Source organism: Eleutherodactylus coqui, chromosome 9, assembly GCF_035609145.1.
Source record: "Eleutherodactylus coqui strain aEleCoq1 chromosome 9, aEleCoq1.hap1, whole genome shotgun sequence".
In the NCBI taxonomy this organism is placed as follows: Eukaryota; Metazoa; Chordata; class Amphibia; order Anura; family Eleutherodactylidae; genus Eleutherodactylus; species Eleutherodactylus coqui.
Window position 1 is genome coordinate 107269854 of NC_089845.1, and position 13060 is coordinate 107282913.

General features: G+C 43.2%; 1 protein-coding gene across 2 annotated transcripts in view; it reads right to left on the minus strand.

Moving 5' to 3' along the window:
* The window catches only part of CHD7 (chromodomain helicase DNA binding protein 7), a 148295-nt gene that overhangs the window by 104647 nt on the left and 30588 nt on the right, over positions 1–13060 (minus strand). For both annotated transcript variants that reach the window (XM_066578291.1, XM_066578290.1), the window contains exon 2: positions 7397–9212. In XM_066578291.1, coding sequence (XP_066434388.1) covers positions 7397–9040 — 1644 coding nt within the window. In that variant the 5' untranslated portion in view covers positions 9041–9212. The remainder of the gene's footprint in view (positions 1–7396; positions 9213–13060) is intronic.

Here is a 13060-nt window from a genome sequence, read left to right on the forward strand (position 1 = left end):
CCTAGAAGATCATGGGTGACTTCCTAGAAGATCATGGGTGACTTCAGACACATCGCCAGGCGAGTGCGGATGGGATGCTAAAAGTTTAAAGGGGTATTTCAGTGTCATTAAGTTACCTCTATTCCGCGGATAGGGGATAACTAGTTGGTCGTGAGGGACAGAACGCTCATCACCACAATGGGAGTCCCGTGTCACCTGAGAGACTGGGAAAAGGAATATAGCGGCAGCGTACATGCTCGGCCACTACTCCATTCATTTCAACGGGGTGATGAAAACAGCCAAGTTCATGTGCTCAACGATCTCCGGAGCTCTCAAATGATATGAATGGCCAAGTATGCATGCTGCCGCTCCATTTATTTTGAGCTTCCCTTAGCAGACACGGGACCCCCATTCCGGCAATCGATGGGGATCCTAGAGGTCAGACCCCCATTAATCAGCTAGTTATCCCCTATCTTGCCGATAGTGGATAACTATAGGTTACCGGAATACCCCTTTTTAAAAAGTTGTCATTCACCCTTGGAGGCACTTTGCCATTTCTGCCACTCCATTTTTGTTGCGTAGGCGGTTTGTTGCAATGTGAACAGAGAACAGCAGGCATTTTTGGACGGTAAGAATAGCACAGTCTGCAGTGCTATTTTTGTCATCAAACATATCGAAAACTTGACGGACCTCATTATAAACCTTCATCAAGATTCCCCTCTATCCTGATACAGCATAGCTATCATAGCTCAGATATAAACAGAAGCCATAATGGAATTCCTTTGATTTCCTAAAAGGGAGAGGGAGATGCAAAAAATAAAAAAATACCTTGCATTTTTCCAAAGCGCCTCAATGTCAGCTCCTGCTCCCTATCCTCACGTGTTGTCACTGTACAATATAGCAAAGAGTTAAAAAATATATATATATGGATAGGCAGTATGGGTAATATAACCCAGGATTGGGATGAAATGTGTAATATAGATGTGTTTTGGTGACATGTTCTAACTTGACCAGAACATAAAAGTAAAGGAGGGGGATACACAAACACTGCCGAGCAACCAGTTCCTACGTGGAATCTCCGGAAAGACTAGAGGAGCATCCAGACAACTGTAGTGGTAGGCAATATAGTACAATATCCAAGCACCACATAAAATACAACTCATTCCGGTAAGTAGTGCCATTTGTTATATTGAAGGGGTGTTACCATCTCAGTCAAATCACAATTGATATGGGAATACCCATCTGCATGCAATGACCAAAAGTAGCAAGGATTATGGAAACAGACCAGCTATCTGTGCCACGGTTCTTCTGTAACTCCCATTCACCTCTATGGGAGTTACAGAAAGATCATAGAATAGCCACAGTTAGGATACTTCCGTAATCCCAACTACTTCTGGCTAGGGCATACAGATGGGTATTCGCATATCAGCTATGACTGACTGAGATGGGAATATCCCTTTACACGTGGCTCTGTATGAATGGGATACGTATGTGTGTTGTATGAATGTATTTTAAGAGAACTCTATATAAAAAAAAAAAAAAAAAAGACAAAAAGAAATAGAATGGCTCATGCCTGGGAGTTATTATGCCAGAACTTGCAAGAAAGCAGTCTAACAGTTCAGGTGAACGGAACTAAGCTGCAATACCAAAACATGCCATAAAATAAGAGTGGCGCTGTCTTTGGGGGGGGGGAAGCAATAGACCCTTGTTTCCAATCTCAAATACCCTCTTTAGAGATCTTCCCACAGAAGGATTCCTCCACTGACGTGTTAAGACACAGACAGCCAAGTGGCCTAAGCCAAGACTTGCGACCTCAGACCTAGTTGGGCTGGAGTGCAGCTGAAATACTACGGTGTTGAATGAAACTCTGGTGCATTGACATTTTACAGCAGAAATAATGGTGATCAAGTGCTAGACATAAAACAGATGTCAGAGCGTCTGTTAAAGAGATATAAAAAGAAGAAGTAGCCCCCTCTCTTCGCTCTTAGAAGTCTGGGCAAGTCTCCCAGCTCTGCGCAGCGAGCCCCACCTCCCTAGAAAATAAGGCAGAAGATTCCCTCGAACTTCACAGAAATACCTTGTGTTTGGTAGCCACCTGAATCCGTTCCTTATCTCGGGATAAAACGTGGACAGTTTTCGTTATTTACTCTGTCCAGGATTTCAGCGCCGGGAACGCTGTGGTTTTGAGGCGAGGAAAAAGTCTTAACATCAAGTAGCAATTTATGTGCTAGGAAAACAAATAATCATTTATTCCAGAGCCTCGATGTGTGCCGAGAGCATCTTAGGCTTCTCCGGTTTATGTCCGAGCAGACTGGAAAGCTCGCCATTTGTCATCACTTTTACCTTAGTTAGCCATAAAAAGGTATTTCACATGTGGAGGACTCATTTCTCTCGCGATTTTATGTATTAGTAAAGCTATTTATTGCAGCGTCTGTATTAAAGAGGCATTTTATAGAATGGATGACGAATGAGTAATTCTGTTAACGGAGCGACTGATCCAGAAATAGGGAAGGGGGAATAAATGTCTGTTCCTTGCAGCCTGGCCGATCTCACGCCACTAGAATATGGCGCCTATAGTGGGGTAGCATTTACAGCGACAAGAATCACATCTTATACTACTATGAGGACAAAAGAAGGGAAACACAAGGTTCTGTTCAGCATTGGTGTAAAAGTAGATCTACGAGTGCGTTCTCATCTAGCGGATTTGCTGTGGATTTTATGCAGCAAATCTGCGACAAACCTATATATTTGGTGCAGATCTATAGATCATATCAGCCCTTCAGCTGAAGGAGTCTAAGGCAGATTTGCACTAAAATGTGTCAAAATCCACAGCACATGGTGCCATTTTTGACGCAGATTTCTGCGTGGATCTGCTACGGAATTTAAAATTGTGGAAAATCCGCCACATGTGAACATACCATGCATACACAAGTAGTGGATTTTGGTGCTGGTCTACACTATTTGGTACTGATTTCGATGCAGATCTGCAGCAGATTTCACCCCTTCCACTGAAGAGGTGAAGTGTGCTTTAGATCTGTGTCGAAATCCACACCATCCTGAGCAGATTCTGATGCAGAAGATCCGCAGCCAATCCTCCACGTGTCAACGCACCTACCTAAGGATATGTCCACACGGCGGATTCCAATGTGGAATTTTCTGCACGGAATCCACTTGCAAAATTTCAGCAGAAATCCATAGCTATTTTGCCCCCAATCCGACCGCAGATTTACCCGGTTAATGGGCAAAAACTATGTGCAGAATTTCCGTCATGTTTTAGCACAGATCTGCATTAACACGTGACATGTCACTTTCTGCAGATACATGCGGACATGCATCAGAAATTCCACATGTGGCTTATGCCTTATCAACAGAGCTAAATCCATATATGGATCTGCGGCAAACACTGCGGCGGAATAGCCGTGGATTTCTGCCTTGATTCTACAGGATTGGTGTCAAAATCCACACCGTATGTACTCTGAATCCAGATTTCTCAGCTTTGATGGAATTTATGAAATGTATGTTATTGGATAGCTACCATTTTTTTTCTATATATGCACATAAATAACCAAAAAGATTTTGTTTGATATGTGGAAGATATGCGTTTTCTCTACTTTAGTAGGCAAATATTGTAATATGTTTGGACAAGGCATAATAGCCTTAGTTTTGTCTTGTGCCATTACTGTGTTCTATAGAGGTACGCCAAAGTCTAAAATAAGCGTGAAAATGTAACTCTGCCTTGTTATTGCAAATTGCAACACTGTCAGATCCGAATGCCGGTGAACATACATGGTCTAACTTTACTTTGTTTATTCTTTTGGAATAGAAATTATACAAATTTAGAATAAAAAAAATAAAATTTAAAAAAAAAACTACACAATTACGTGCAGATTTTCATGTGGATTTTGGTGCACATTTTTCCACTAAGGAAAATCTGCAACAAATCCGCTACACATGAAGATATAGTTTAGCAGATGAACCAGACTATATGACACTTCTGCCTGTAATTTTTCTACTCCTTTGTAAATTATGGGAGTTTCTTTAAATATTACTGTAAAACTCCACATCACTATAAAAAAGGAGAAACCGCTCATTAAAAGTTTCCCATAACCGCAGTTCAATGTCAAACAATCTTGCCCTGCAGTGTTCCCCATTACAAGCATAAAACAAGGCATGGAAATTGATCAGCTATGACTAGACACGGGCAGAAGTCGTCTAGGCACACGGGTCACTTGTTTGCAGAGTTTGTCCAGTGTTCAATTAAACCTCTAGCTATGATCTAACGGATGAGCCAAGCGTGACCCAAAACTGCAGCTCCCCACTAAAGGCCTCATGTCCACGAGCAGATCGGATTCCGACCCTGCCCGCGGCAGAGGACTTCACTTACCCGTCCGAGTCTTCTATTCACTGCAGATGTGTGTGGAAGTGTCGGCGCGCCACACATGCGCAGTTGAGTTTTCTTTAACTCCTGCAGAATCCACGGCCCGTCTGCAATGCAATTGCGGAGGGGCTGTGGATTGGAAGGCTTCCATTGACTTCAATGTCAGCAGTCAGTGCAGAGACCACATTGAAATGGAGCATGCTTAGATTTGTTTTCTGGACCAAAAAGGTCCACAAAACAAATCTGCATGCTTTAATACATGTGCGGACGCCCATGCTTCCTTATGATGCGGCTTGATTTGCAGATCTTCTGCACATCTGATCCGCCCATGGATATTGGGCCTAAGGCCGGGTTCACATTGTAGTTGTATTCTTTGAATAGACACAGTAGCCTATGGATGACAGATGTACAGCATCCTTCAAATGTATGTCTTGGGCTCTTCAGGATGTAGCCAACATCATAATAACATAGCCTAAACGTTAAAAAAAGTTACAATTGGCTATAAAAAAAAAAAAGACATAACTACCTACGTGCATGAAAAAAAATGACAGCTGTAGCCACTACATGGAAAAATAATTTCTCATAGAAGACGAAAGAAAAAAAAAAATCAGTTTTCTTTGAGTCACATAAAAATGTCTGGAATTTCCTGGGCCTTATCCCTAGATAATATGAATGGGAAACGCAGCTAAAAATAAAAGCAGACAACTGGTAAGTAGAAACCTGATAAAAAGTGGTTATTTACAAACAAAGTATACGACTCGCATGTGATTGCATGATCAAAAATTTGGGCAAAAAAAAAATGTATATTTGCGGTTCCAGAGAATTCTTCTGCGTGGTTTCCGTGTGGACCTGTAGCGTCAGGGATATTACACGGAGGTACAGCAATGACTGCCGTCACCCTGGGTGGAAGAAACACTTGGAAGGAACACTATTATTTTCACTTGTAGCAAGGAGGCTTTTATGCTTTCATGGTCTACATTTTACGTTGACCTCACATGACCCGATATTATCTCCAATAGACACTGGTTGTGTAGTAGTTGCGGCTGCAGAACAGTAGCCACGGACGAGACGCCACAAGTACACACCACACGGGTTAGTGCTAGAACAAGCAGACAAATATAAGATACCACTGAAAAGCCAGATGTGATCACTCCACTACCGGGCAAAGTGACTTTTGGGCCCACCAACTTGCTACTTAAACAAGTCCTCCAATCCGCTCTCTCCGACATAATTGTTACAAATGCTTCTCAATTGTTTCTTCGTTCCATCTGTCCTTCGATACAAGTAGGTGAGAACTAACGGTGTCCGTTATTGCATACTGATGTAGCCAACATGATATTTAGCGCAATATGAAAACTTTACTACAATGCGGTTAATGATATCTCTACCTCTTGCCCCCCACCCCCAAATAAAAGTCCTTGTTTCATATAATTATCCGACTGACCAATGCACATTAAGGGTGGGCTCAGCATCAAAAGCTGCACCAAGTGTTATGGATTTTGACAAGGATTTGCTGTGGATTTTCTAAAGCGAAGCTACAACAAGTTCCATATGAAAATTCACACCAATGGTGCAGAATTTCATGCCCATTTTAATACGGCTCAGACACAGATTTCGCCTTTTCAATTGATGTGATGAAAACCGTGTTGAATCCGTACCAATAATCAAAATCTGCATCAAAATCCACACCAAATAACTAGCACAAGTGAACAAGAGGTTGTCCTACTTGTAGCCATTTTGCTGCAGGAAGCAGACGGCTCCGTTCATTGTGTAGTGGCCCGGGTTGGTACTGCAGGCTGAGTGCTATTGAAGTGAATGGGACTCAGCCTGTAATATGAATACAGGCCACTGCGCAATGTACCGTCTGCTTCCTGTAGCAAAGCAGCTAGAAGTGGGACAAGCCCTTTAAAGAATGAAAACGCAGTTCCCCATATGCATAACTGTCTACCATGACATCATCTGTCACATCAAGCCCTGGATCTCGGTAGCCGCATAGAGGTAAGTATATCTCTATTATTTTCACATAGGGGTCCTAATAAAGGATAGTTTCACACGCGCAAATCTGCAGATTTGAATTCAATTGTAAGGGTGTAATCTGCTGCAGCTCCAAAAGCAAAATCAGTGAGCTATGTGTAAACGAATCCTAACAATATTACAGCGGAGTAAGGCAGGCTGCACATGGGCGGATTTGCAATGCGGAGTCCGGAGCGGGCTCCGGATTCCGCAGCAAATACAGCCCGTAGCATGCTATGGCCTCTCCACGAGCGGAAATAAATAGCGATTTTCTGCTCACAGAGGAGAAATCGCAGCATGCTCTATCCCTATGCGGATTCCACACAAACGTCTTCCATTGAAGTCAATGGAAGCCGTCTGATCTGCGGCCCTTCGGCAATGACATTGCAGAAAGGTTGCGGATTCCGCGTCATGGCTAGGCCATGACGCAGGAAAAGCCTAGATTTAAAAACGCAGCCAGCCTAAAGGTCGCTTGACAGGGACAATTTCTGCTTTCATTTATGCGATTCTACCATTTATTAACCAATAGTATAAATCTTGTTAAAAAGGAAAAAAAAAGTATCATTGCATAAATTAGTTTAAATTAGGTTTAATTATTTTCCTTCTGTTCTTTCCCATCAATGCCAAGCAACACAAAAAAAATAAATAAATAAAAAATGAAGGTTTACCCGAATAAAATAAAAAAACAAAAAAAAACACACGACTTGACAAACAAGTGCATATTACAAGAGGAGGTGTCCCAATTTATTCGTCTACAACTTTGCCAAAATTCTTGTGCATCAAAGTTCTACAATAAAAGCTGCAGCTGTTTCATAAGCAAAACAATACCGATACAACTTCCTGTTGTTGCATCGGCTCGGTCTCCTCTTAAAATCAGAGTAATGTGCACAAAGCAGGAAGTTCACAAGCTGGGTTTTGTGAAAGCCACATAGACCGGCGAGAACAAGAGAAGAAGAGGATAAAAGAAAGAAAAATACAAACATTCGAGTACGTTATGTTCTCAATGCACTTCATCTGCGCACTCACCTGATGGACAGGCACTTTCTGGGGGGTACTCTGAGGTGACTGGTGAAGCGAAGTCCATGGTTGGTGATGAGAATGTGACGGCGGTGAAGACTGATGGCGCATAGCTGGATGAGGCTGACAGTTTGCCATTTGCTGCTGAAAAGATTGATGAGCAGGATGCTGCTGGCCAGACATCATCCGTTCTTGTATTGCCTGTGGATCTGCATGGCTAACTCCAGGACAGCCATTTGGTCTCATATGCCCACCCATCTCCCTTGGTGTTGAGGACATACCTATGAATGTCTGACCCTGTGGCATGTTTCTGGGACCCATGTTCCTTTGTCCCATACCCATGCTGCCAGGGGGCTGGTGACTAGGCGGATGGGGCATATTTGGGTAACTTCCAACATCCATAGGTATCCCCGCGCTGCCAGGCCTAACTTGCGGCGGAGGGGTGCCCGCTGGATTGCTCATTGCTTTCAAGGGTGACATGGGAGGTGGAGAAGCATAGTTTCCCTGAGGCTGTGAAGGATGCATAGTTTGTGTGTTCATTTGGTTAAGTGAGCCGCTAGGATGAATTGGTTGCTGGTGCATCAGTCCTTGACTATTGTTTGAAGGAAACCCCACAGCATTTGGGTATCTAGGTACAGACGGAGTCATTGGAGTGTTGTTTGTAAGGCCTAAATTCTGATTCATCCCTGTATTATTAACTAATCCCTGATTAAGGTTACTATAAGGATAGCGGGAATACTGCCCTGAGTTGTTTAACGTAGGTGAAGGTACAGTCTGGTTTCTAGAATTAAAATTAAGGGACTGCGGCCTAACTGCACCCTGCTGAGGAGTATTAGGAGAAAATCTAGGACTGTGAGCTACAGATTCTCCATGGAGAGTAGTGGGGGGATGATGATGAAATTGCTGGACCGAATGACGTAGTGAGGGCCCCATGTTGGGATTTTGTTGGGGTACATGAGACATATGACCAGGTCCTGCAGCCCCGATGAAGGGGTTTCCTTGATTAAGACCATCTTGTCCTTGTGAAAACTGGTTCATCCTCTGCGACGGTAGTGGAGCGTGCTGTTGCATTGAGAAGTCTCCTCGAACCATGTAGTTACCCATTTGCTGAACATGTTGAGGGTGAGGAGGACCCTGCGGTCCGGAAGGTGTGGGTTGTTGCTGCTGTGATTGTGGCTGCTGGTAAGGTGGCCTTATCTGATCAGGCACCTGTACTGCCCTAGGTCCCCACATAGAACCACTGTCTACAAATGACGGCCCGTGCCTTTCATTCTGCATACTAGGATATACTCCCATTTGGCCACCGCCATGGGGGACCTGAGAAACGGATGTGTTGTGATACTGCGAGTGCGGAGAGGCAATCCCATTCCCAGGAGTGTTAGCCATCATTCTGTTGGGCTGGTCCATCATGTGCATTTTCTGTGGCTCATACTGGTTATAGTGATCAAAGTGGGTCAACTTTGCTTGGTTTTGACTGCTGGGATTATGGTGGAGTGGAGACTGTAATGAATTGAAACCCTGATCCATTGGCATCTGCTGAGCCATGGAGTTGACAGAGTTTTCAGGATATCCACATTCACCCAGGCCCTCCAATCCTTCGCTGAACATATTACTATCTTCCCCAAATAAACTCATCATGCCGGGATCTGCCATTTTTTGCTTCTGCCCACTGCTCTTTGGAGCCACGAGCGTGAGATTGTGCTTCACCTCTCAACAGAGGTGTTGGTCCTCAGAGCCGTTAATCCTTAGTTAATCGCTTTCAAGTCATTCCATATTGTCTTAATTCTTTCGGACCATGCAGTGTCAGGCAGACTGGTGTCTGTTCCTATAAAATAGGGGGGAGAGAGAAAAAAAAAAATTAGTTAAAGAAACAAATATAAACCGTTAAAAAACAGAACAATCATCTATGAATGAAGCTTTCAAGTGCACAAAAAGAAAAAGGAAAAAAAAAAAGTTCTAAAAACTTAAAGACACCAACGCTATACAGCATTCATTTGTTGGGTAGAACAGAACAAAAGAACAAAATGCAGCCGTAGCATCAGCTGCCACAGCAGGCGGACAGATGTATGGATAGAGCCAAGCATCCCATCTGCTAAACTAAAGCCCTGAAAATGCTCTAGTTACCAACAGCGTGTCCTTAACCTTATTCCCCCGAGGAGTGTAATCAGATGAGCAAGCAGCAGCATCAAGGGCTGTGATAAGCTAAAGTTAGCAGAATCCGCTAGTCCATATAACAAACACCAGAAGGTAGAAAGTGACCCTTTAAAAAGCAGCCTAAAATATATTTCAAACGAGATCTGTGGAAGGATTTTCTCCCCACCCCCCGACTCTAACCCCCTCACACAGTGGAATATTGTCCTGCGTCTTCTACAAACCACGTGGTATGTGTGGATTGCACCTCGAACAGCAACCGCAAATCCACGACTTCTAGCACCTCTACTCAAGGTCAAATTGCCTGAATGATTGGATTCATGGTGTGGTTACACTGATGTGATCCTACAAGATGGAATTAGGGGATGGCTTATTAAGCTACCGAGGATGATGCTGCTGGAAAAAGCAGCTGACAGCCAGAAGGAAAATTTCTGTGCAATTTTTGCTAATATGTTGCAGTTTTTGCAAGGCTGCATTCAGACGGGCGAGTGCGATTTTGGTCGGTGAAAAACTGACAGTCTTTCGTGCATTTTTGGGATTTGCCCGCTTTTTTTTTTTTACATCAGTTTTTACTAGCTCTGCACTGTTTTTTTTTTTTCCATGGATGCCTATAGTAAACAGGTATGCGAGTTCAATACGTTTTTTTTTAAAGCTCCCATAATACTATTCAAATTCCGTCCACCTCAGACAGATCACATGTGTAGCAATCGCCATGTGAATACGGTTAAAGAGCACATTCACAAGGGCATATGCAATTTGGGTGCCTGAAAATTGCAGTTTTCACCACGTGTGCATACTTCGTGGAGTTTTTTAATGCATGTACTATCTCCATATTCATTGCATTAATCATGTGTGCCATGAGCCGCAAGAAGGTCCAATTGGTATCACCCTTTTTTAACCTACTGTCTCCTGGCAACATGCGTATAAACATAGTGAATATGCAATTAACTTTGTATTTGCTGTGTTCTTATGCGATCCCATAGACTTAAGATGAGAGGCAAAATAGGACATGATGCATGGAAAAAAAAAAAATTGTAATTAATAATTGCTCATCTGAATATCCCAATGCAAATCTATGGGGTTTATTCTGCTCATATTACATGTGTAAAAAAATATGGACATGTTATGGACAGAAAATACACCCGTGTGAACGTGCCTTAAGGCGGATTACAGGAAACGGTTACGCCAGTTTTATTACATAATGTACAAATGGTTATAACGACACCCATCATCATGATGACTGCACTCTCCCGACACTTACAGGGCGTCCAAGTGAACGTGTGTAACCCTTTCAGTACTGATGAAGGCGTAAGGGAATAGCAATAAGGGAAATGTAGCACTGTCTGAAAGGTGACCCATAGCCAGGTAACGGAAGGCTATAGTATTACTATGTAGAGCGGTGAAAATGGTTATAGCCAAAGTCAATGATTAATTCAGCGAGCGGAGTGAACAAAAGCGCATTGAAGAATCCGAGCCACGCTAGGAATTTGTCACTACGAGTCGAACGCATAATCTTATTTTTCTTTCCAAGCATTAATGGTCGTGGGCTGGTGCTTCTGCGGTACGCAATGGGAACAAGTAACTGGATTCATAACTCCTCCGAAACTTTCCCCAGGAATAGGCTACGTCACAGACGGCTGCGTGAGTGTTATGGCTGATTAACCCCTTCCTCGCCCAAATTACTAGCAGCGAACCATGTCCGAAAGATGGAGCAGTCACTAAGTGGACCCTCCTTTATTTTTTCTCCACGGGAGGTCTAGAATTTGGATCACATAAACAGCAACGGAGTAAAAAAAACACTACAAACCTACATCTGGTTGCATTGCATGTGAAAAAAAAAGTTTTGAAAATGAAACCCAAACTTTTTTTTAACATACTTTACAATAAATTGGAGTTTGCCCTCTCATCTATGACTGAACTATAACTTCCAGAAGCACAACCATGTCCCAAAACGTCAGCAGATGATCACAGAGGTCCGGATCCCCAATTGTAGGTTACTTGGTCAGCTTTATAAAAATTGCACATCAGAAGACCATTAGAAAGGATTTCATCTACAGTAGGTAGTTCTCCAGCATGCCCACCCCATCAACTACAGCCACTGACTACAAACCACATGACCAGTGTTATTACATAGGGAGAGTCGCTTACCCCATCAGCTGTTGGGCGGTCACGTTATAAGGCTTGTTTCAAAGGAGCGTATCGTAACACGTCCGTAATACGGATCTTTTAAAAGAGCATTAAAATCATAAGTCATCCGTGTTTAAGCCGTTTTTGCCCCAGTGTATTTTAATTTTCTATTGACCTGGTTTTGCTAATAGGAAATAAAAGCAATGTGGAGGCAAAAATACCAAAAAAAAAAAAAAGTTGTGTGGAGTTTAAAAAAACAAAAAACAAAACCACGACATGAAAAATAAGGCCATGTAAAGGAATGGCTAGATTTACATTAGCTCTCAAAGCATGGACCAAATTCGCAGCTATAACACGCCTATTTGGAAGCAGCCTAAGGGCCCATGTCCACGGGCATTTTCTCACCACGTATTACGCGTGCGTTGCACAGATGTGTGACACGCGGTGAATGCAGGCAATGGACTTTCATTGATCCATGCACGTGTGTGTAGATATGAGAAATAGATGGCAGCGTGCTCTATTTCGCTGCGTACTGCACAGCGTGAGCCCTATAATTTGGCAACACTGTTCATACGCAATACACTGCACAAGAACCAGAGCGGGGAACGTAAGAAAAAGTCACACTGCGCATAACCATGACCGTGTGATATGCAGGCATGCGCAGTAACTTTGCAGACATACGTGGTCTCCACCGGCAGAGCTGCCAGTTACAAATTCCGGTAAACCGCTGTGGGACGTAACATAAGATTCACAGTAGAATGGCACTAAGGGAAAAGGAATAAAAGGATCTATTCACACATTGCGGATTTGTAGCAGATTTTCCACAGTGGTAAAGTCATACAAAATAGTGCGGATCCCCCTCCCCCGCTCCTAAGATGGAGGGAAAGCTGTAGTGCAGAACAACTGGTTCTTCTCCGCAATGCAGGAATGGAATTTCTTAAAATTTCATCCATTGTGATTGTACTGTAAATGCTTTGAAGAATGTGCTTTTGTGACTGATTTTCCAGGAAAATATTGATGACCTCAGGTGATGCTATCACTATCAGATGGGTGGAGGGTGGACTTCCACCACCCTCCACCGATCAGCTGTTTGGAGAGGCTGTGGCTACAGCCATCGGTCAAACGACCCATTTACAGAGGAGTCTCATTCAGCTGAATGGCATTGAGTTGCAATACCAGCCATTGCTGTATGGTAGCGCTTCTAGTATGCCGTAAAAGGCCATAATGCTTGCCTGAATGGGACAGCCTCTTCAAACAGCTGACCAGCAGGGTCCCAAAGTTAGACCCCTGCCAATCTGATACTGATGACCAATTCTCAGGATAGGTAATCAGCATTTAGTACTGGAAAACCCCTTTAAAAAGGGCTTACTTACAACTAGAGAAAGGGAAAAAAAA